This window comes from Bombus huntii, chromosome 14 (assembly GCF_024542735.1).
Source record: "Bombus huntii isolate Logan2020A chromosome 14, iyBomHunt1.1, whole genome shotgun sequence".
NCBI lineage: Eukaryota > Metazoa > Arthropoda > Insecta > Hymenoptera > Apidae > Bombus > Bombus huntii.
The window spans coordinates 7805590-7832427 of NC_066251.1; the positions used below are offsets into that span (position 1 = coordinate 7805590).

Sequence of the window (26838 nt, forward strand, 5' to 3'; positions counted from 1 at the left end):
TTGGTCGCCGAACGTAGCCACGGTCACGAGATAAACGTTTTGCCTAATGGAGGTCTGGAGTGGTTGTATGGGTTTTCCGAGAAGTGTGATTGTGGCGGCATGCGGCCTGGAGAGCGGGCCTAGCTACGTGTGAGGTTGCCTCGGAGGTGTCGATACAATGGGACATACATTGTATCATAACCAAACTCCAGGTAGAAACTGCCTAGCAACAGCGTTCGGAACTTCTCGATACTTCTAACGAGTGCGTATCGAATTGCAGACAAGGCTGGCATTCGTGCGATTGCCTTGGAGAGTGACACATCGAACATTTTCGTCAATCGTATTTTGCGCGTAAGATTATTTTTTACGCTTAGTAGAAACGGCTTCGTTGGCCGTGAATTCGTTTGAACCCAACAAAAACATTGTTAATAGTGTTCATTAAATTCATTATTCGTAAATCATATTATTCATTAATCCTACTATTCGTTAAGCTCATTATTCATTAGACTTATTATCTGTTAAACTTAATTATTCGTACAATTTATTATTCACTAACTTCATTGTTCATCAAATTTATTATTCATTAGACTTATTATTTGTTAAGCTTTGTGATAGTCTTGTATATACGTGTACATATGATCTCGGCTTTGTGAAACGATGGCTAGTCCACGCGAAGAGTTGTCACGCGCCCAAAATTCCGATTTTAACCCGACATCAGAAGTGGGATCAGAACCGCTTAAAGTGATACAAGAACAGATGGCCTTTATGCGCGAGTTAATTCAAACGCTAGTGCAAAAGCCGACGGAGCAAGTGCCGAGTGCGGAACCTGTGAGTCTAGCGTTACCACGTTTTAACCCCGAAGCCGCGGGCGCCGACTCGGCTGCGTAGTGCGCGATCGTTAGTGTGATTATGGAAAAAAGGCCTCTACAAGACGACGAGTTATATCTCGCTATAAGTCGTGCTCTAGAGGGTACAGCAGTACAGTGGTTTACGCAAGTTCCGGTCAGTGGTCTTACTTGGACACGGAACATTTTCTTGCGCGTTATGGTGGCACGGAGACGGCAACCTCATTGCTAATGAGGATATTCAACGAACAACCACTGAAGGACGAAACCACGGGGACTTTTGGTAATCGTCTTCGCTCCCTTCTGTCGGCGAAATGGGGAGATCCAATCCACGCCGAATTAATCAACGCTGTCGTCCTCCTACGACTGATTTCGCATGACCAGCGTGTCGAACGGATAGCACTTACGAATGATATCCAGACTTAGGATCAATTCTATAAGGAAATGAGAGCTCTCTCTTACGCGAGGAAGAGACCGGTACCTTCGTCAAATAATCCACCGGCAGAACCAGAAGCTAAACGAAGCACAGGCCGTCAGTTTTTCGGATTAAGTCTGTGGCGGATCGGTATCAATAGGACGCAGACAGGTCGAGGCATCAACGCGGCGCAACACCTCCCGGGCGATCCGCTGGTACCAACCGCCAACACTAGAGGGTTACGACGCCAACGAGTCTGTCTAACTCGCTAGCGGTCGAATATACGAGCGATTGATACAAATACCGCACCTAGCGAGACTCCCTCTACGTCTAAGGCAGGGACTACCGGGCATAGCCTTACTGACGAGTCCACCGGTAGTCCCGGGACGAAACGCACAACTCTCTTTTCATCCGCCACAAGCGCTACCGCTGTGGTGCTTCCGGACATAGGAGAACGGAGTGTCACGCGAAAACCCCAAACTAGGAAGGAGCAGGATATACGAAATCCAAAGGAAAAACGACCAGCCGCATCGTCGAAGGTGACTTGCTTCAAATGCCATGAGGAGGGACATATCGCGTCTAATTGTCCATCATTGCGGAAAAGAAGCCACGATTCTGTCACGTAAAGTTGGTACTTGGGTTGTAGTAAGAAGGCTGAGTCGTAACCCAACTACTAATTTTCCTTTATAAAACTTTATTATAAATGTTAACACTTACAAAATAACACCGAACCGGAGAAAAGGGGTTGTATGAATACAGCAACTAGAAGAAGAACAGGAACTGCCCGAGCTGGGTGAAGTCTCGGTTTATATACGTTTTGGTTTTAGGATGTTAAGGGGCTAGGTGTAGGTTATGATGTGGAAAAGTGTCTGAAGATCGGGGGTCCATATCCTATCTCTGATGTGGACTAAGGTGCGTCACAGTCTTGGTGTATGCTATGGTGTTAAGGTGGTGATGTGTCCAAAAGTGTCCGAAGGTCGGCGGTCGATGTCTTATCACTGATGTAAGTTGAGATGTGATTGATGTCACAATTCCATTGACGAACACCGGATCGACTCCTGTGTAGTGGAAGCTCCGGCTGGTAGATTAAGCCATCTGAGTGAGTTGTATCCATTTTACTTTGATTCTGGGGCCGAATGTTCGTTAATTAAAGAGTCCTTAGCCTCGAAATTTTTGGGTAAAAGAATAACCGATATAGTAGTGATGCGGGGAATCGGGAATACTTGTATTAAGTGTACACTTCAGATTTTCTCCACTGTTTGTATTAATGGTCTTACATTGGAGATAGTTTTTCATGTCCTTGCTGATGATTATTTAAAATACGATATCATGATTGGTCGCGAGATTTTAAGCCAAGGATTCGACGTAAAGTTCACGCAAGATAGCCTCGTTATTTGTAAAACAAAGATCATTAACGCCTGTGGTAAAGTCGCGGAAGATGCGGTCGACATTAACGTGGTTGACACTGATGCGATCGGTAACGATAAAGATCGATTAATCTCTGTTCTCGAAAAATTTAAGGAATCATTCATTACGGGTTTCCCGCGTACTCGCGTCAGTACGGGCCAGTTAGAAATACGGCTAATTGATCCCAACGTCACCGTGCAAAGAAGCCCTTACAGGCTTAGCGAGGCAGAGCGAAGAATAGTACGCGAAAGAATAGACGAATTAATTAGAGCAAAAATTGTAAGGCCTAGTAATTCGCCGTTCGCGAGCCCCATGATACTCGTGAAGAAGAAGGATGGCTCAGACAGATTGTGTGTAGACTTTCGAGCGCTAAATAAAAATACGGTCGCGAATCGGTATCCCTTACCTCTTATTGCTGATCAAATCGCGAGATTACAGAGTGCGAGATACTTCATTAGCCTGGACATGGCCAGCGGATTTCACCAGATTCCCATTCATCCTAACTCGACGAAATATACAGCGTTCGTTACCCCTGACGGTCGATACGAATACGTAACGATGCCGTTTGGATTGAAAAATGCACCAGCCGTTTTCCAGAGAGTCATTTTCAAAGCCTTAGGCGACCTCGCTTATTCGTATGTCGTTGTTTATTTGGACGACGTTCTAATAATTGCCGACTCAATAGACCAAGCTCTAGAAAGGTTGCACGTTATACTAAACACCCTCGTAAACGCCGGATTTTCTTTTAATTTGGCTAAATGTTCCTTTCTGAAGACGTCGGTACTTTATTTGGGATATGTAATTTATAACGGAGAAGTTCGTCCAAATCCGGGAAAAATACAAGCTTTGAATTTTTTTCCTACACCGTCGACCGTCACACAGCTTAGGCAGTTCATAGGTTTGGCCTCTTACTTCCGAAAATTTATTCCTAAATTTTCACAAGTAATGAAACCCTTGTATGCACTCACTTCTAGTAGCAAACACATAACTTGGACGGATAAGCACGAAAAGATAAGATAAAAGGTGTTTTCCGTCCTGACCGACGCGCCGGTGTTAATGATATTTGACCCCAATCATCCCATAGAACTGCATACCTACGCTAGTTCGGGAGGGGGGTATGGGGTTTTAATGCATAAGATCGAGGGGAAAAACAGAGTCATTGAATACTATAGTAAAAGGACCAGTCCCGCGGAATCCAGATATCATTCGTACGAACTGGAGACATTAGCAGTAGTAAGCGCCGTCAAGCATTTCCGACACTATTTACATGGGCAGAAATTCCTAGTTGTTACCGATTGTAATTCTTTGAAAGCCTCCTGCAATAAAGTAAATTTAAACGACCGGGTTTATAGGTGGTGGGCTTATTTGCAAACATTTGATTTCGACATCATATATCGAGAGGGTAAACGAATGGCCAACGTAGATTTCTTTTCGCGAAACCCCGTAGACTCGAACCACCGTATGATCAACAAAATCGCAGAGAAGATTAATCTAGCCGAGATCTCCGAAGACTGGCTATTAGCGAAACAACGTCGCGATCCACAAATTGTAGAAATCGTTAATAAAATACAGAACGATGAGCTTGCGGACGATATCGCGAACACCTACGAGTTACGATCCGGTACCCTTTACCGTAAGGTACAACGAAAAGGCAGCACCCTCTGCTTACCTATCGTTCCAAGAGGCTTTAGATGGTCCGTCATTAACCATGTGCATCAGTCAATTATGCACTTAGGTTGGGATAAAACGCTCGAGAAACTCTACGAGTATTACTGGTTCGAAGGAATGGCGAAGTATGTTCGTAAACTCGTCGAGAACTGCCATGCTTGTCAAGTTTCGAAGGCTAGTTCAGATAAAATACAAGCTGAACTACATCCCATACCTAAGACCGGCATACAGTGCACATGGACATCACGGGCAAGCTAAGTGGCAAAAATGATTCGAAAGAGTATGTCATCGTCTTGGTCGATGCCTTCACGAAATTCGTGTACCTACATCATACTCGCTAGTTGGATTCGCTTAGCGTTATCAAAGCACTTAAGTCCGCTATATTTTTGTTCGGTAGTCCCTGTCGGATAATAGCAGATCAGGGAAGATGTTTTACGGGCCGGGAATTTCAAGAGTTCCGTAAAAGCAAACAAATTAAAGTTCATTTGATTGCGACCGGTGCAAGTAGGGCCAATGGACAGGTAAAACGTGTTATGAGCGTACTAAAAAGTATGTTTACCACGGTAGAAACGACCGGGCGTTCATGGCAAGACGCGATCGCAGAGATACAATTGGCTTTGAACTGTACCACCAACCGTGCGACCAAATCGAGCCCTTTAGAGTTATTGATCGGTAGAACAGCAAGACCATATGACTTATTACTACCTGATAATATCGAGGAAAAAGAAATAGACATCTCCAGTGTAAGGCAACAGGCAATAAAAGAAATGGAAACTAATGCTAGGTACGACAAAGAGAGATTCGACAAAACCAAAGCTAAAGTGGTTAGGTTTAATCTCGGTGATTTGATACTACGCCAAAATGAAGAAAGGAACCAGACAAAACTGGATCCAAAATTCAGGGGTCCATTTGCGATATCGGAGGTTCTGGAAGGAGACCGATATACTTTGAAAACACTGAATGGGAAAAGGTCATACAAGTACAGTCATGATAGGTTAAGAAAAATGCCGGATAGTTGTATTCCTGTTGAGTTGGATGTCGATGGTGATGACGAGAACAGTGGCCATGGCGATGTGAGTACCCCGATCTCAGAGGATCGTAGGATTATATGAGGCTGGGTGCGGCCATGGGGTGGAGTTCAGTGTGGTCAAGCACTGGAAGTGACAATGTCACAAAGCTGGAGCTGGTCCAGTACCGACAGCGACAATGTCACGAAGCTGGAGCTGGTCCAGTACCGACAGCGACAATGTCACGAAGCTGGAGCTGGTCCAGTACCGACAGCGACAATGTCACGAAGCTGGAGCTGGTCCAGTACCGACAGCGACAATGTCACGAAGCTGGAGCTGGTCCAGTACCGACAGCGACAATGTCACGAAGCTGGAGCTGGTCCAGTACCGACAGCGACAATGTCACGAAGCTGGAGCTGGTCCAGTACCGACAGCGACAATGTCACGAAGCTGGAGCTGGTCCAGTACCGACAGCGACAATGTCACGAAGCTGGAGCTGGTCCAGTACCGACAGCGACAATGTCACGAAGCTGGAGCTGGTCCAGTACCGACAGCGACAATGTCACGAAGCTGGTTATGGAACGAACTTTGAGTGAATGTGCGATTCGAAGGATGAGACTATCATTGTGATAGCCCACAGGATGCAACTGGCACTTTGAATGCAAATCATAATGATACTAATCTTGTTTCCTTCTGTTTTGTTGTCGAAGGTACACCCGAGGACGTGTGACAGTCAGGACGGCCGTGTCGGGGATGAAAGGAAAGCCGAAGCCTTTCCTTGGAAATTTTTTGAACATCCTCTAGTACTTTAGCCTAGATTTTATCATAGCCGTAATTGTTTAAAATTTGTGATAGCGAGATTGGATTCGAGGTGACAATTGGTCGCCGAACGCAGCCACCGTCACGAGATGAACGCTTTGCCTAACGGAGGTCTGGAGTGCTTGTATAGGTTTTTCGAGAAGTGTGATTGTGGCGGCATGCGGTCTCGAGAGCGGGCCTAGCCACGTGTGAGGTTGCCACGGAGGTGCCGATACAATGGGACATACATTGTATCAATAATCAAATTCCAGGCAGAGGCTGCCTAACAATGGGCGTTTGGAACCTTCTCAATGCTTCCAAACGAGTATACAAAAACCAAAGGCAATCGTACGGCGAGAAAAATCTCCACGAGGCAGGCATTCGTGCGATTGCCTTGGAGAGTGACACATCGAGCATTTTCGTCAATCGTATTTTCGCCTAAGATTGTTTTTTACGCTTAGTAAAGAGTTACTTCGTTGGCCGTGAATTCGTTTGAACCCAACAAAAACATTGTTAATAGTGTTCATTAAATTCATTATTCGTAAATCATATTATTCATTAATCCTACTATTCGTTAAGCTCATTATTCATTAGACTTATTATCTGCTAAACTTAATTATTCGTACAATTTATTATTCACTAACTTCATTGTTCATCAAATTTATTATTCATTAGACTTATTATTTGTTAAGCTTTGTGATAGTCTTGTATATACGTGTACATATGATCTCGGCTTTATGAAACGATGGCTAGTCCACGCGAAGAGTTGTCACGCGCCCAAAATTCCGATTTTAACCCGACATATATTAATACATACATTTCATGAACTGTATGTACATATGGAAATTGATTCTGAATGAAATATGGAAGTTTCAATTTTCATTGGTCACACATAAAAGGAGAAATAATAAAAACTACGAAGATAGTTGTTTTAATCATTCTTTTGCTTCTCTCTTTATTAAGGATAACTTTTTAACGCCGCCTGAAACTAGGCAAGCTTACCTCAGGTCGCGAAAATCATCAGTCATGAGAGAGAAAATAATGATTTTTCTTATTTTTCTTTGAAAGCATTGTTCCTAAAAAAAAATAAAGAAATATACACATATATATATATATATATATAAATATATATAAATATATGTAAACATATATATAAATATATATATATATAAATATAGATAAATATATATTTATATTTATATATATATTTATATATATATATATATGGTGTGTGATTGAGTGTGTGTGTGTAATATATGCACACATATATATATTTGTCCAACATATATGAGTACTTCTTAGTATGAAATAATAATTGCACTCGTAATTTGAAAAAATATAAACACCCACCATAATGAAAGGGTGAATTCATTTGAAAAGGAAGGTATATCAAATAATGTTAATATGTGTCCTATTATGAAATCAGCTGTTTATAATTCTCTAATTCGGTTTTCTTTTTTTGGCTCCTTTTTTAAATGTGAAATTATTTATAATTTTAAGAAGGAACTTTCTCACGACTAAAGACTCTCGGATCGAGCGTGTATCCACGATACGCAAGCTCCTCGGCATGCGCGTGAAATACAAATGCACGTCTTGCAAACGATGATAATAATAATAATAATAATAATAAGTATACACTCTCCACGAATCGTCGCTTCTGTTCAAGTCCTTAAGAATAAATTTATTTACATCGCGGACACGGTATTTTATTCTTCGGTTATCTCCCGTTCGTCCTTTTAAAAAAATTCTCCATCTTTTACGTCGATCGAACTCGTATAATATGTTCCTTTCCATTTTATTTACTTTTCTTCTTCGAAGAAAGAAACGGAAGTAACCTGTTCTCTAAAGAAACATAGTAGTTTTCGTCCTAATCGAGGATTTATAGCTAAATTTAGTCTAATAATTTTCAAACGAGCCCGTTTCGCTCTCCGAAAAAATTCGATCGACAAACAAATTATTTAGTCGATAAAACAATGCCGTGCGTTCCGACGTTATTTCATTCGAAATTCTACATGATCAATTGTTTTCTTTTTCTTTCTCACTCGTTCTCTGTTTCGCTCTGTAATTCAATCTTGGTAAATAGCGAAACAGTTGCGTTACAATTATTACGCGTTATTCGCTGAACTGGAAACAATTAGCAATAAACGTCGTCTTTGTACCACATAGCCAAGAGAATACTAAAAATTTCATCTATTCTTCTCTTAAGGATTAGAAGGAGAAACATGCTACAAATGAGAAGAAAATGCTCTCGGTGCGAACGCTCTCTTTGTGAGGCAATAACATATACTTAAACTGTGTATAATTGTAATACTCTATAAGTAGAACTTTGAATTACTCTCGGCTATGGATTAAAGTCGACACGATAAAATAGGCTCGTCATTCTTACCTATCGTGTAATAAGAATGAAAAATATTCTTACAATATTATTCGACGAACGACGAAGCGGATGATATTTTATCGCGCCGAAAATCGTCTTGGAACATTTATTGCTAACATACAATTTTGTTTTTTTTCTCTCTCTCTTTTGTTTCGTTGAACAAACGTGTCAAAGGCATATTTGACAATAGTTGAAATACGATTCACGAATCTAAGTTTACATCTGATCGGCTTATCATTTATAGTCAATAAATACATGTTTTTCTCCGTACACGTTTTCGAACTCGGAGTGCAATCTTCGATATGCACAATAAAAGAAGAACGATGAAGAAATGGCTATGCGTGAATTGTTTCAAAAATTCACAAACGACAGAGGTGGATCACCGTTTTGCGTTCTTATTGTTTACAATTATCAATGTGTCGTATTATTATAATTACCATTATTTAAATGTTAATTGATATTAATATTATTATTACTATAGCTGCTCGTTTTTAAGATAACGCAACAAATGCTCGGGTATGAAATACGCGTGAAAATCAGTGATAACATTTTTCTTTTTTTTTTAAATCGATACAGTACGCACGGCCGTTCGCAAATATATTTGATAATATAATTCTATTATCGGTTTCTCTTAAAAAATAATACCTACAGAGAATAGAGTCGAGTATTAACTGTGTGTTCGCTAAATATACGCATGGTTCCTTTATCTTTTGAACGAGTGAAGATAATTAATGGAATCTTTCGTGTATTACCATTGCGCGTACTGCAACTTGTACCATTACTCTGTATTTTTTTCATTTTAATATTTCTTACATTGTGTGGTGTAACGCGATTGTATAACCGTAGTGTGTCGAGTCATTCATTTGGTTTATTTTGGCATACAAAATAATTTTATTTACAGTCTGACAATAATATTAATCGTTTATCTATAGTCCTTTATGCTAAGTGGCGATAGTATAATTCGAATTACTTACTATATTATGCGGTTTTTTCGGCTATGTACATAACAAAACGGCACGAATAAATATCATTGGACATGGACCAAGTTTTTCTTTCAGTGTGCATGCTCACCGCTTCGCACAAACGATTCGTTTCTTAGGGACATTCGAACCTGTAGAAAATTCATCTTTGAAGAACAATCGATGGAGGTGGGATACTAAAAGTATGTACAATTTGTACCATTAACATCTATGGAACTACGGCGTTCTACGTTTTGATCATTGAAACGGAACATTTACTCTAAGATCTTGATTGATTCAAGGAAAAGAAAGAAAAAAATAGTATGAAGATGCGGTAAGAAACGAAACTTTGTTAAATGCATCGTGAACGTAACAAAACTGAAATGATCAACTGAAACAATGACAATGAAAGTGTACTATTGAATAATAAAGTTCTTTCGCAACATCGATAAGAACGTCGCACAAAGCATTCGTGATCCGGAATTCACTGAACAGCAAAGAAAAACTTGTTACCTAAAATGTAAAACGTACAAAGATCATTCTATATCCGACTCATTCGAGCTTCAAATCTGTTTAATCACGTCTCTCCCTGTCTAACGAATCGATCGACGATTAATTTGATAATTGTGAAATTTACGATGCATTGTCTCGCGTTCTTCGATGCAAATAAAAACATGGCAGTTGAATGGAATAACAAATGGAAAGTTGGAAAAAGGTATTATTTAGCCCTCGAAACGAAATCACAAGTTCGACTTACATTGTATAGGCTCATGATTCAAAATGTATTATTCATTAGTTCCAATGAACGATATATGCATGAAAAAATGAAGACGATTAAATTTAAATATCGTGAACGATATATTACTCGTTTTCGTAAGATAGATGCAAAATATCGGTACGATATTTGTTATAAAAAATCGGAAATCTGAGATCGATCCTGAGGGCTATGTTACCATAAGACGTATTCTTTCGATTATTTGCACATAGAAAATTAAAAGAATTCGTCTTATATTTCTACAAGATAGTATAAAAAAGAAGGGGGGGAGGGGGGAAAAGGAAAGAATAAAAAGCGATGTTGTACAGATCGCAAGTAAAATGAAAATCGCGTAATCCAATGATCAAGGACGAAGTGAAATTCCCTTTCTCCTTAACTTACTGCGTATTTAATTTGACCTGAGTAAGATTAATTATTTTCCTTTCTTTTGCGTTTTTCGTTCTTTTCTCTAGTCGAAAGCATAAATCGCTGATCGATTTACGTTAAACTTTGGTTAACGTTAAGGCGTCAAGCTTGCGTCTTTTTGTGAATTCTCATCTTCGATGCAGCCATATATGAAGAACTGTTATAAGAATTATTCCCTTCTTATCGTAAACTTTGGATAGAATGCTGCAACGGATGAAGCAGACAGCTAACGAACATCTATTCTCCTCTTGATCATCTGGGACGACTGTGAGAAACGAGGACGACGATGAAAGCTGCATTGCTTTGGAATCTCAACGCAGTTTCAAGGACGAAGAAGCAAAACGAGGTGAATTTTCCCCTTTCAGGATGGATATCAATCAGGTTACTTCGGAGCACTTCCTGAAGAGACTTTTACCGACATCCTCTTCTACTGATGTCCGGATACTACGACGTGTGAGACTGCTGAGACTGTGACAGCTTGCTGGAACTTTTGTGATGGCTAGACGTGTGTTTCTCCTGAAAATACAAAGAGAACTGTGGTACTCCAATCCTCAAAAGAAATTGTTTTAAAAAACTAATAATAAATTGATCGATATTTATCCAGTTTCGTCGAAATAAAATCAAGTAAATTCTCTATTTCCTTGGTAGAATGTTTCAGAATTATTTGATGTTGTTGGTTTACTCCTTATTTGATCATTAAACGCTGAAATTTCTTTCCGTTATCTTTCCTTCTTTTCTTGTCGATTATAAAAGAAACAGATGAGGAATACGCTAATTAGCATCAGCCTATTATAGAAATTGAATTAAAAGAAATTAATATTAATAAGATATGCCGATTAAACGGTATCGATTGCAATTCCATTTTTCGTTGCGACGCATAATTTAGGAATTAGTGAATAAACACGTATTCCTCGATGCATGTTTCAGACACGTGATAAGTGTTCGTATAGCTATATGAATGAGTTACAGGTATTCAGTTAAAATAATTATGAATCATAATTACTGTTTTTAAAAAAAGACGCAAATGAATTCCAATTTTATGGACGCGACTAACTGAGAATTAAATCGAGAAACATCAAGTGACTTCATGAACGAATGATATTAAAGCTTCTATACGGAATGCGGATGAATATTATGTATATTCAAAAAGACCAAATAAAGAAGTGGAATAAAGTCAAGTAAACGTCATAGTATTGCTAATAGATGGCACCTAATTTTATCATTCCCCCCCTCCCAAATTTAACTTGCTATCTGTGAGAATTAAATGAAATGTAAATTAAAGCATAATTCTCGAAAGAAAAGAAAAGAAGAACTGAATACATGCGTACAGCACAAAAAGCTAGCTATCGCGTGCATGCTCATGCAAAATTACACGCACACACAATACACTTAAATATAAACAACGATAACAATAGCATCGACGTTTCGAGGATAATGTGTAGGCAAACATTACAAGTACCCTCCACCAAGCGAGATAAAAATCAAATAACATGTTTTGTGTATCGAGATATTTTTGCCGTGTCTCTTATATACTAGAAATACTATTAATTTCCACGTATGATAGCGTACAAAAATGAACTTTTACGCATGATAATAATCGTATTACATACTGATAGCTGTGATGTAATGTTAGTACACAAAGAAGATGCGGCGATATATGGTGTGCAATTATTATATCCAAGATATATTCATATATGCACGTATATACATGCACAGCATCATGTATCACAGTATATGTGTACATATATTAATATCTTTTTTTTATATGGTGTGTTAAGAAAGAGACAAAATAATCACTAAGGTACTTTTCGTTTCCACAGAACGTTTATTTTCGATGATTATTTCTTTTCTTGGTCGAACACATGACACGTACGATTCCTGTCGTAATAATACGTAATTATCCGCGACGTGTGGGCTTGAACAGTCTAATTTTATAAAATTATATATAATATTATCCTTCTTTTTCTATAAAATTAAAATGTTATATATACGTGTGTATAAGAACCTGCGTGTTTCTTTTTGACAAATCGATAGCTATGGACAATCCAAATACGGAAATTTCAATTCTACTCGTGAATATCCACATGTATGTATATATATAAATATGTAGGCAGGTAACATCGAATGAGTGGTATATTTTACAAAAATAATAACGTGGGTATGTGTAATTTTTAATGAATGAAGTCCCCAAAATTTTTAAGCGTATAATTAAAAATGTAGTATCGCAAGATTCTATATTAAAATATACATCCAATTCTGTTATAATAAGAATATGGCAGGAAACGTACGCGACAAGTGATAAAGATATACATTGTGTACAGTATCGATGCAGTGTTCGCAAAATTTTACACATCTGGTGTTCCTCTTCTATGAGTTGAATAGTTCATAAATTTTATATCACACGTGTCGATCGCTGATCACATACGTGGGCTCATATATCGTTATTACTATTATATTAATATATATATAGATAATTCTCTTTCAACTTCTTACTATCGGAGAGTACAAAACCTATATAATTTACCTTAGCAATTATTTTGTCTTTATACGGCTCGTACAATTGCACAATTTTTTACGTAGGCCGATCCCTTTGATTTTCTCGCAGTTTCTCACTAGTGATCTATTTTTTCTTTTTCGATTCTTTCAGTTCTTTTGTGTAGACAACACATATAGATCCTGCGAATTCTGCGCCACACTCTTTTTTTTCCTTTTTTTGTGTTGTTTTGGATTACATTTATTATCGTTGGATTAAAGGCTAGGTCTAAGAGGTTCTTGTTCTTTCCATTTGATGCTTTAAAACATATTCAGGAAGAACAAAGCATCGATGTGATTGTTCAAATAAGACACTAATTTTTCATAATCAAAGTAGAAATATATTTAATATTCGTACAATCATAGTCGTTACCGATAAAGCACTAAATTGCACGGTGAAATTCATGCGTTAATTACGATTAATAATAATTGAAGGAGAAAATTTTGGAAAATAAAACATTTACATATAATATCAGTATTTAAAGTATAATAAAATCGAAAACTTCGCGCACATTCTTCCTGAATGTTTCTTGTCTTCTTTTTTCTTTTTCTTCTTTATTTATATTTTTCCCCCTAAATTAAATTATATATATATCGTATTACAACACGACCTAACAAAATTCAGTGATTCGTACTGATTCGATCAATTCATTCGCGATATTTGTTCGTAACATATTCTACGAAAGACCCACGACAAAATTTAAAAGTATACACGTGCCTTTGAAAAATAATTTCTTCTCTTGTGCAAATTTCTATACACTGTCTTCATCTCTTTATACACAAGTCATTCGATTTACACGCGGAATATTTACTCGCTAAGAAAAAAACTTCACGGTTTCTTTTTTTTTTTAATTATTTTCGTCTCTTATAAACTACAACTAAACATTCTTTTTCTTTTGTTTTTTAAATATAAGGCATTCTGGTCTCGCTAAAGAAGTAAGATATAAAACAAACTACAGAATTTTGCACTGAGAAGTCCAGAAAGAGGCAACGATCATAGCAATCACACAGTACACATATAATGATCTAAATTCAAAATACTAGGTCCTAATTGTGACAATAATTATAACAATAACAACAAAGGCATCGATTGGTGCCACAACGCTTAGCGGGCCTATAAATTTTTGTTTGTCACAATGGCTGCACGAAACACGTGTGTCGCGTGTGCATATTTTATGTAAATACAAACGCATTCTTAATAGATAATATATATATCATTTTTAAATATATTAATCACGCTATCTCTCGTTCTTTTCTTATACGTTCCTGAGATAATATCCATTCTATATTTAATTTGTTGCTTACATATATACATATATAATATATATATATTCTTTATTCTATACATATATGTAATATACATATATGATATACATTATACACATATATAATATACATATATAATATATATATTATATATACATATAATATACATATATATTGTCCAACATGCGATATATCGTTAAGAATTGAGTGGGAGAGAAAAAATGAGAAAAAAAGTCTACGCGCGCCCACGATTATTACAAATAAATATAAAAACAATCTACATATACACTTAAAGACGCTCAGTGATCAAAACTGAAATCATTGTACAAGAGAATGTAAAAAATAAAATCTTAGGTAGGAAAGTTCTTAAGTAGTCACACAAATAGATGGACTATTTTGTTATGCTTAAACGCTGAAGAAAGAATTCTCTCTTCAGATTCAGAGAACTTAATATGAACAAATCTGATCGTCTCTTCATCGACATCTAAAAAACTGAAAAGCTAAATAATATCTTTATCCCGTCGCATGTTTCCATCTCGTTAACCCTCATAAGCATGCCATCCTCTCAACTCTATAAACGTTAATAAAAAGGCTCTCTTTATACATTCGTGAATATCTGATTGAAAATACCATTGATGCGATGTGAGGATGTGCTCATCGATTTTTAATAGGAAACTACGCGCGGTTAAAGAATCATCGTTACATCGTTGTTCTGATTTTTTAAGGTTCGATATAGATGAATTGTGATTTTGTGTCAGTAACGCTGAGCAATTCGACAGAATAGGTAACATGTAACATGATCAAAATTAAGAAGTCGTCCTATATGCAAAAATGAGTCAAAGATATAGAAATTGTAAAATTCCTCGAGCAGAATTTAATTTTCTGTAATCTACAAAAAACTGATTCTACAATCTGCATCAAAGATAAATATAGATTAAGAAATGATTCTAAAGAACATAGACAATATAGCGTCCGAATTTGTTTAAAAATTGTGAGAAAACTTTCTAGCTTTAGAAATGACATTTCAAATAGCAATATTACGATCTAATCAACACTCCATCATCAACAATATAAAAGTTGTCGAATAGCAGCCCTTCTCAGCAAAATATCAATAATAATGCACAACTCGTCTAAATCAAACCTTAACCAAATTGTCAATCGCGATTTTCTGACCAGACTTCAATGATGGCCGCGTATTCTAATTCGTATACGAGAGATAAATGAAAAAAAAAAAAAATCGCGATATTAACAAATCTATAATTATCCTGTACTAACAATGAGAGCAAATTCTACGAAGTCCATTACTTCATATCGCATCTATTATAATCGTAATTATATTTCACAATTGCTCAACACTCTATGCCGCACATTAACAAACGACAGTCATATACAGAAGTTGCATCTTTTTTGAGCTGTGTTCCAACTTTCGTAATTATAGAATTATTTTTCTTTTCATACTAATAGAAATGCAACTTCCTATTGCACGCAGAACAACGCGATAATAACCCTTTGCGTTCCTTTCGAATCCTACGATAATCCAACAATAAATGTGCTATAATAATTACAATATCGTGGAGCATTGTATTCGTTCTTCTAGATATGTTTTAAATCATATACATATAAAATGTTCGATGGAGAGTTCAATGCTAGAATAAGAAAGGGATAGTATTGAAAGTATCGCACAGAAAGCTTAGCAAATATTAGCTTCGGCTGACACGAAACGACAAAAAGATAAATCGGACTGCAAAGGGTTAGTCGGAAAGAATCTTTGTTAATATTATTTTATCCGCGTATAAAAACAACGACGATGTAATACACATGTTAGTTTCAACAAAATTATATGTACCTTAACAAATACATACACTTTTAAATTCGTATTAATAATACATTTATGTTTTTCTAATCACTCTCAATCACTTCACTGCATACGATTATACATTAATTCTTTTTTCCTTTTCGTATTTCTTCTTTGTAATTTTTTTTTATTTTTATTCGTAATTTATTAAATTCTTTATAGTTTTTAAGTAACCTCGTAAGTTGTTCTAGCCATATTACCCGTTTATGCAAAAGTTTGATTTTATATGAACGCAACACTCTGCACACCACCCTTTCTCCGAAATTCTTTGCTAGAAAGGAATTGTTTTTTTCAACCACCTCGAAGTTTATTCGATCGAGTAGCTTCGCAAAAAATGTACTAATTGATTATAGTTAATATGATAAGAAAAATAAATAAGGCTGAAAGAAGTTACTCTCCCTTTTTCTAGATTTTTTTGAGCATTCTCTATCTATCGACATTTGACCATTAGCGCAAAATATAGTTATTTTCTAAATTCTGATCTGGCAGTGTTTCGTACATTAATATTCACGACAATCTTTTCGACAATATTGAACTACTCTACTCGTAAGCTCTTCAACTATGTGTATCATACTAGCAACTAGGTTGCTGACCTAAATACTATAGTGCACCTACGTTTTCTTTTTCCCCATGTCTCTAACTTCTTTTTTCGACAAAGAAGACATTTTAACGTGAAACAAAAAATTACTAATAGTTCTGAGAATTGCATCTTCCATATATAATTACTATATATAATTTAGAATATATACAATAAAAAAAATGATTGTCGTGAAATGTTATCCTTTTTTCTTAGATTCAAGGACCTACCTTGAAAATATCTTATAATCAAATAATTCTTAATTGATTTGACAAAAAAGTAATTGAAGAACTTCTTCAGTGTTCTTGAGTAAAATAAAATGACCCGATATTTTCACTTCCTTTTTACATATAACACGTCAATTCGCAACATCGTCGTCTTCTTGATGCAGTTACTTCATCCTCCCTAGGTCGCATGGACCTCACAAGACTTTTAACTTTTCGTTTTTACTCTTCAATGAAGGCTTACACTCATTTAACTACTCTAAGGAGCTGCGCTACAGGTACAAAGGTTGAAAGATCGAAATGATAAATTTTAACACTAGAGGAATAGAGATCGTTTGACATGCTGCTACTTCTACCATTCACAAACTGGAAGGGAGCAGAGAGGATAGAGGCAAGGTGAAAGTGTATTCCTTCAAGATCGAAAATTCATTCTACGGGAATCTCCAGCCACTTCTTTTTCTCGTTTTCCATCCTATTATTCAGCCCCTAAAACTCCAAACTGCCTTCTCTTATAAAACAAATAACATTCATTATTTTTTCTTTCAAAACCTTTTTATGACTTACGATATTATTCTATCTTTCATACAAAGATACTTCAATTGATATTCTATGTCACTTACACAAAGATATTCAATGATGATACACAATCAATGGAATATTCAATGAATGTTGAGTATATCAAATTAAACGTATTTAAAAAATCAACTAACTAACATAATGAATAGAAAGAAGACAATTGGAGGACTGAGAATCGTAGTGATATAAATCAGTCCACTAGTATTTTTCATAAAATATCGTTCTGTGTTTATTAATATAAAAAGACTTAATGAATTATGGAATTTTTATGATGCGTGATAGGATAATGCTTTTCGGAGTTGAAGCGCCTATGACTAAATCTAAATTTTCAAAATTTGAACTTATACTACCACGATTCCCAGTCCGTCAATCATTTGATATAAAAGAAAATAGAGCAAGAAGTGGCTGCAGTTACTACCGCTACTTTGGAAGCTACCTCTTAAGTCCACTACAAGACAGGATTTCTGTACGAATGTTATTCCGGTGGTGGAGGTGGTGGTGGTGAGGAACTGGGGGGTGGTCCGCTCGGTAACGGTGGTGGTGTCTTGGGTTCCTGCCGAGTAGACGGAACTGGGATCATGCTTTGATTTTGTCGCATATTCGGTGGTAAGGATGGTGGCGGTACAGACGTATCGATAGCACCGTCTGGTGTTATAATGACATTACCCGCCGGATACATCGGGTACTGTTGCTGATATTGTGAATAGTACATGACAGGATCGTAAATGTACCCGGCAGGGTTGAACATCGAGGGTGGCGGGTAATTAGCAAAAAAATAAGAATCTGGTTGGGTCTGATTTACGTGGCCAGCCCTCGAGTAACCTGGATCACCACGAGCTGAGGATGGATGAGGATGGTGTGGATTACGGGCATTGTTACTATTGTAGGTGTCTTGCTGATAGTAGCCGTCGCGCTGGCCGGGAGCACTGTAATGGCCCGCCGATCCTGCTGGTGGTGGACCACGCCCGATATACTGGCGGCCGCCTCTACCGCCTCCACGTACCTTGTTATTGTTGCCTGAACTATAGTGTCTGCCGTTCTGCCGTTCGCCTAGTCGGTGTTGCCCGTAACCCACCGAGGACACCTGCGATTGCTTCTTCGTTGGCGGAACACTAGTCGTTGGACTCTCCTTCATTTCAGAACGATCGCGCTTCCGACTTTCGTTCGTGAACTCTGGAACGATGCTGCTCGAACTGCCCGTCGTTGAGGGCGCGCCGGAACTCCTCGAGATTCCATCCGTTCGGATTTTAATCTTCAGCGGAGCCTGAACTACGGACTGACCCGGTGAACTAGATACATTGTCCGTACTCTTCAGTCGTTCCTTAGGAATAATAATTTTGATACTAGTATTCTGAGGCGACTTGTTTTTGTCAGTTGGCACTGTATTCGCACCGGTGCTTCCTGTCGATTCTGTGCTCAGATTCAATTTGTCTTTAGGAATTGTGATTTTGATAGGTACTGCAGGCACAGTTTCTTCTCCTTTTTCTTTGTCCTTGTCTCGATGCTTTTCTTTATCCTTGTCTTTATGCTTGTGTTTGTGCTTTTCTTTACTCTTCTCCTTATCTTTGTGTTTATGCTTCTCCTTCTTTTTCTTCTTTTCACTCTTGTGATGCTCCGATCTCTTCTCTTCTACAGGGGGTGCGACGGTTATGGTCGTCGATGTTGGTACAGAGAGAATGGATTCTGTATTTGTTTGTACGGGGCCAGACAGAGCACTTATATCTACGGTCGAAGCTATCATTGGTTCGGTAACCGATGATAGAGGCAGACACTGACTTTGAACGGGTTCCTGCTGTGCGAGCAACATCGAATGAGATATCGATGGTTGATGTTGAGGTTGTGGTGGTTGTTCATGTTGAAGTTGCTGTTGCTGCTGTTGCAACTGCTGTTGTTGAAATTGTTCCTGATGAACTTGCTGTTGTGGTGGTATTTGACTAAATTGTTGCATATTTTGTAATAACGATGGCATGGGTGCTAAAGGTTCCTGAAGCAGAGCACTTATACTTTGAGCAGATTTCATTGGAGATAAATATTCTCCTTTAATCTGATGTTCAGCCTTTATTGGTATATCTGTTTTATAGGTTTCCTTTTTAATTTGGAATTCTTGAGGCTCTTGCTTCACTAAATTAGTATCCAGTCCATTCGTCAAACCCTGTTGATTTGATGATATCTGTGGCTGTGTAGGTATTGTGCTAAAACGTGATATCGTTGGCTCTGAATCAAAAGGTTTAATGAGCTCCGGTGGTTTCATATCATTCGCAATTTGAGTGGCTCTACCATTCGCCGATGGATTATCTCTAATAGGTTGTATCAGTTCCGGTACTCTACCGAGCATCTTAACTGCCTCGAAACTGGACGTCGTATCATCCATTTTTACTTTCACTTGCTGTCCACTTTCGCTAGTACTACACGTGCGATGCCTTTTATGGGACGTTGCAGAAACATCGTTAGCCGATCGTTTAACCGATTGCGTTTCTTGCTGTTGCAAACCTGGTGGGCTTGCGAAAGGTGATACTAAATTAAAGCCTATCGATGTGTCTGGTACGCGTTCTTGTTTAGGAACTTTTGCAGCCGAAGGCGGCGTCTTTTGTTTAGTCTTAAGCCTCTGTGAATGAGATTCCCGAGGCGTTGGTACTTTCTCTGGACTGAATAGCGATTTTGGCTTACCAGGAGGGGTTTGTAACACATTCTGTTGGATATCGGACGAACTTTTGTCTGTGTCATCATGCCGCGGTCGTTTTTCAGTTTTTGGGTCGTCAAGATTATTCAACGAGGATAAACTCGACGACTGAGAATTACTATTTTTAATCGTGTCCTTTAATATTTGTGATACACCATGAGCTGTATGTTGACTGGATATTGTCTTCGAAGATAATGATTTTTGACTAAGCAATGAAACGGAGTTACTCGGAGACTTTTCTTGTGAAAATGAACTCTGGCTAGTACTAAGTTTCACATCGGTCGGCACTGCACCAGAACTACCTTGTAACTTTTCTGACTGATTGTATTTTATATGGTGTGACGACGGCTTTTGTGTATTTGAACTATATGGTACGTCAAGCGTCGGTTTAGGTGGAGGTATTGACTTCTCAATGAGCTTTCTAACCTCTTCACACCTTTGCTCCAACGTATCAGACTTTCTTTGTCGATCGATTCTACTTGGATCTGGATATTTATATGGCTTTTGTTCACTATCTTTCCTATGCTCTACTGGTTTATGCCTTGGATCATACATTCTTTTATCATGACCCTGATGTTTACTTTCTACTCCACTTAATCTGTGCAGACTATGATTATTATTACTAAGTTTCTCCTGTATATTCCCATGAGGCGTTGGCTCTTGTAATGATCCAACATCCGATCTGTGAGTAACGGAATCGGTTATAGAATTATCCAAAGTTTGTTCCTTTGATACGACATGACTGTGAGAATGGAGAGCACTACCACTACTACAACTACTGCTACTTATACCAGTGTTCGAACTGTATTCTCTTTGTAACCTCTGTCTATTGGGATCACGATTTGGTTCCCTAGCTTGAGTACTACTCGAATGCCTCTGGGGCACCGGTTGTCCAACTTTTATATCTGGTCTATGATGATGATTATGATGGAGTGTCTTCTGTCCAAGAGGCAACGGATGTTTGTTCAGCACATTTGTACTAGATACAGGTTTGTGGTGATGAGAATGGTGCTTATTAATATCCGATGCATGACTTGGCGCAACTGATGCTGGAACTGATGCCTTTTCTCTTTCCAAACGCTCGCGTTCTTTCTTTTCTCGATATTCCCGATAATCTACAGGAGGTCTCGCAGGTGCGGGAGCGTTCTGTTTCTTTTCTTCTTGTTTCTCCGCTTGATGAGGTCGATTTGTGTGGAATGTAGGTCCACCATCGGCCGTCGTCGCAGGAGATTGTACCTTGCGTGGTTCCGCATCCTACACAAAACATTGAGTAAAATTATCTAATAAATTGAAGTTATTATATTAACTTTAATGTAGGATAACAATTCTTTTGTAGTATTTAATATGATATTATGATATGATATATTTAATAAAAATGCTTACAAAGGGTGAGTTCGGTAAACTGGGATGATTAATGCTTGGACTTTGATTAGCGGATATGCTCATTATTTTTCTTTTCAATCTTGATGGGCACTTATCAAATATATGGAGGAATTCTGCTGTAAGCTCTTGTAATAGTTCGGATGTCACACTTCTGTCGACGTACCAGAACCAGTGCTTCCCTTCCGTACTTTGTGGTATCTGTAAGCAAATAATCATTATGTTATAATTTATAGCCAAGTATTTACAGCCAAATACTTTACCTAAATCATAGTAATAATGCTTACCTCCCAATTAGACCATTTACATGCAAGATGAATGCAAAAGCAGGCAACCACCGTTGGCTTGTACTGCAGACACATGGTTGTTAAATGCAAACTGGAAAGAAAAGATTATCTTATAAATTTCTCTTATGAACAATGAACAGTGAAGACGAAATATAACCCACGGCATAAAAAGAACTGTACTATAAAATCAAAGTACTAGTTCCACTAAACATGGGTAATATCGGGATAAAACCAAGACGAATTTTTACGATTCGTTGAAAATAATTAACAATATTTCCAATTATATTTTCCGTAAACGGAATTTAATTCCAAAGAGTACGTTTCCAAAACAGTTAAAAAAACAGCATATGTGAATGTGATACTTTTTCGCGATGAGCTACACAAAAATTTACGCACAAATGTTATTAGCTAAAGCAATATGCGATATTTTTCTACATAGTAATAATAAACATAAGCCCTACAACACTCTGTTGTATCGTAACAAATTTACCGAAGTTTGCCCCAACATAATCCCATGATAGAGAGATATGTTAAGCTATATATTTTTTTGTTTGAGAATGCATTATTTCAGGAAATAAAATATCTTATAAACTTGCGCTAAAAATTATTTCTTAGTAAAGAAAAATGTATAAATCTTCAAAAATGATTTCTTTGTAACAACAGAGATAGATTAAGGCTTAATTTACATTGATTATTTAGTCGTAATTACAATCTGTTCAAATATTATTGATTAAATAATATTTGAATTGATTATAGTGACTATGCCCGTACCATAATTTTACTATTTGATTACTATTGTAAAATATAATTTATCGGTATAGCTAATTATCCTTCTTTTATCATTAAATGTTTTTGGACATTCACTCGTCATTACATTAATTCCACATTCATTTCACTCACGCTTAATTTATTTTGTGCATCTACTGCTTAAAAATAAGTGTATGTAAATATAAAAATAAAAGCTGGACAGTATATACCGTAATGTAAGAGAAAACGATCAGTCCTTAAGAATATTTCATTTACCTTCAATTAAGCAATCCTCATCGTGAACTTAGTTTACGAAATAAACTTCGTTTCGCTTTGGCATACGTTCTCTTTAGAATCAGACATTACCGCGACTGCAACGCAACATTCCTCCCCAAAAGTTACTGTTGACATTTAAACATTCACATTAGAACTGAAGAAAAAAGTAAATGAAATCAAAGTAAACTTTTCTATACTAAATTTCTGTTTCATTTTCATGCTTTGATGCAATATTTCAAATTCATTCATTCAAAAACGTTCCTTTTGAAGCAAAGAATTGTATTATTTATCAAAGATATTTACACAATTTTATTCCACGTTTACTTTGCTTTCTAAGAAAGATATAGGTCAGAATGTTGCGCCAGTGGCTATTGCCTGACAATATAGCTTGGAAATATACTCCAGCTGGCATCTATTTGACCAGAAGACTGCTAAGAGTAAGTGATACTAGGAAATAATGTGTAGCCACCTGTTAGATGCCATGAAGTACGAAGTCTGGGCTAAGTCCTTGCTCGCTGCAAAAAAAAGAATGCAAACATTTAACTAAAATATTTTATAAACAATATCTAAAGTTGTAAGATTTCATAGTTTATCGTTATAGTTTATCATTACAGAATCAATATCTTCACAAAAAATATAGGAAAAATGTAAATGTAGTAAATTAATATTATACAATCCTTTTTAAACATAACATACGTACCTTTAACCAGTTGACAACATCTAACAACATGTGTGTGGGGATGATCAATGGCGACATCAAACCCCAATGTTTGTAGTAGAACATTTTCGTTGAACACCAGATCTTGAGCTTGCTCAAGGTATTGCTATAAATCAAAATACGTTGCAATGATTAAATTCATCATTAACTACATACATGTTACTATTGATATTAATCTCTTTTATTTTACCTCAGATCTGACGTCAGGTGGGGGCTGATCTCTGTGGAGACACATGTGTGCCATTTTGATAACATGTTCTAACTTGCGCGGTTGTTCTTCTACTTTTGCTGCTAAAAATAGTGCTGCTGCTGCAATTGCATTCCTGTGGAAATGTGACAGCGAGTGAAATACATAAAATCTGTGCATATACACTATCGCTGTGTTGATACATAATTGTGACCTATATTTATCTAATTAAGGAAAATATTAAATAAATAATGTATTATTAACATGTACATAATATTTATAATCAATTATTTATTAAATTTACTAAAATTATATATATATTGTACAAATTTCAGAAATATTTGTGCTATACAATATAAATCATGGACAACAACCTTTGTTATTACAATCCATTATAAAAAAAATATTTTCTGACTTCTTTTGTATCTTATTATAAAGATATTGTTATATAATTATTTCAAGTAATTACAAAAATAATATTTAAATTATTTAGGAATATGTAAACAAATAAAATAATAAAAAATAATATATTACATTAAATATTTTTCATTGGAATACTAGCCACATATTTATATAATTTTTTAATATCTAAAAAATATCAACTTCCCATAATAATAAATATAAATAAAAATTACTAAAACAATAAACATAATCGAAACACAGTTCTTAATGATTATTTTTAAATTATTAAATTATATGGTAAGATTAAAAAATGGGGGGCACAACAGATTATACGTAAAAAATTTTATTTAATCTCTATATTACATTAATATGAAAAACTTGGTCAAATAAATCACATAATTTTGATGCATATTCTTGATTTTCATCTGTATTTTACTTATGTTAAGATCTTCTTCATTTATGCTTTCTATCATATTATTAATTTTCATATCTTAATTATTTGTTATTTTACTAAAAGGAAAATATACAAATGAAGAATTCAGAACAAGTTACAATACAAAAAATATAGAATAATATGAAAAACAAGTATTACACTATATATTAGACATCATTAATGTATTTTGCCTGCAATAAGTATTATTATACATGCACTACATAAAAGTAAAACTACAATTTACTAATATGACTGTCTTTAAAAGAGTTCCACATTTGTAAACCTCTAATTTCAAATAATATGAAGACTATGCTGAAGTTCTCACAATTGGAAAGATAATTAATATGTTTATGATCTTTATAAATATAAATCTGAAACATAAAAATATTATAGGAAATAGAAATAGAATTTCTACATACTACATTGGGAAAATATAGCTAAAATATTCCTGAAATAGAGGATATTATTAAATATCTAGTATTATTAGTACAAGTTTAATGCAAAACTAGTATAAATTTCATAGCTAGTTAATAAGTTAGTACATGTTAAATTTACTATATTACTTTTTATGCAAGCAAAACATCGTCTGATCTGTTTGCAATGTTCACGGTTAATTGTTTTCGTACAGCATGATTTTGAGAATAGAGAATACTACTTGTACAAAATTTTTATTGTCCTCTCTTTGTAACCTTTGTCAATTACTTCTATTACTTTTTGTACTGATATAATGAAACATCGACAATGCATTATAGTGTAGCATTGATGAACCACCTCCAGTCCCGATCCGATCTTAAGCACACACACATATATATATACATGTATGCATTTATATACATATATGTACATACATATATAAATGAAAAATATAATAAATAATATACCTGCGTAAAAAATATAAGCAGAAATTGTAATTCTGGTTGGTACTACTGTCAAACATAGCTTGGCAAACAATGCTACCTTTCCATGACCCTATTCTCTGCCCTCCTTTTGAATACTAAGATTCTAATAAGCACGTTTATTGACTAGCATTATTCTATTATCAATATGAATATACCGAATAGCACAAATATTTCGAAATTCAGTGTACACCAAAGGTAACGTAGTAAAGTTCAATATGGAGAATCGTAATCATGACGCGTGACCTCTTCTTTCGCACGTCACTCATGTTTACAACAAGATAGGAATTTTACGTGAATACCGAAATTTCAAGTATTAAAAGATAAATGTGTAAAGAGGATCCATTCACATAATCGTATATGATAGTTTGGGGGTGATTTTGAATTGATAGAAAGAATAAAGGAAACGTAAAACGACAATGGGGATAGGGGGAAAGGGAAGTTGAGAAACACGCAACTAAACATGCATTCGTTAAAAGGATACACCACAAGCCGCTGTCCCATATCCTGAATAAAATTTGCTGCCTGCTGCCTGTAGCTCAGTTCCTTATCTGCGTCGATGCCGCATCTTCTGCTCGGCGTATTTATTAGCTGTTCTTTCGTGAAGTACCATTTTTCGTCAGCCGCCATTTATATGTACACACAACTAGGTACTAACGATGCGCACTTCACAGTGGTCAGCTCGACTGGCGGCGAGCACACAATGCACAAACAGCAAACGTTGAAAACTTCACGTCACTACGCTAATCAAAACCCATACCCAAGCTCATACTTGTTCAACTTTGTCACAGCGAAACATAACCGCACATCGAATAAATATCTCTCTTTGTAATATGAAACTATTTTTTTTATAAATACTTCAAATTGCCTTCTCTATTATTTTTCTCATTTATTTTATACAATATGCACTTCATATTAAAAAGGTTCCATTTTGAATTCCGGAAATGACGTCTTCTGTTTTTCACGGCACTGCTTTAGAATCGTGCAGCAAATGAAAAACCAACTTGAGAAATTCTTTTGTAGGCATTTGTTATATTTTATCCATTTTATGACATGAGACTGCCGTAGTTTAGAGGTTAATACGAAACTTGAAGATATTGTTAAAATTAGTTTATGGACGTTTTATTTGTTTAATAGTTTACAAAATTAGCCTCTTTTCCGTATAAT

At 36.3% G+C, this 26838-nt stretch overlaps 1 protein-coding gene and 1 long non-coding RNA gene across 4 annotated transcripts; one reads left to right on the forward strand and one right to left on the reverse strand.

Annotated features, from left to right (window-relative positions):
• On the forward strand, positions 1-11357 carry LOC126873330 (uncharacterized). 2 transcript variants are annotated; one of them, XR_007692378.1, is made up of 3 exons: positions 1-2338; positions 6032-7259; positions 7298-11357. It is a non-coding gene; the product is annotated as an uncharacterized LOC126873330 (long non-coding RNA). The 2 variants fall into 2 exon arrangements; XR_007692377.1 differs by having other exon boundaries at positions 6032-11357.
• Positions 7043-26309, reverse strand: LOC126873322 (cyclin-T-like). Of its 2 annotated transcripts, XM_050634059.1 has the most exons (8): positions 26156-26309; positions 23944-24154; positions 23736-23859; positions 23505-23550; positions 22013-22103; positions 21729-21926; positions 18669-21599; positions 7043-11151 (listed from the first exon to the last, which is right to left on the reverse strand). In XM_050634059.1, the coding sequence occupies exons 1-8, from the start codon at positions 26299-26301 to the stop codon at positions 11080-11082; spliced, it is 3819 nt and encodes a 1272-aa protein (XP_050490016.1). In that variant the 5' UTR covers positions 26302-26309; the 3' UTR covers positions 7043-11079. The 2 variants fall into 2 exon arrangements, with proteins under 2 accessions (XP_050490016.1, XP_050490015.1); XM_050634058.1 differs by having other exon boundaries at positions 7043-21599.
• Positions 26310-26838: the final 529 nt, after the last annotated feature.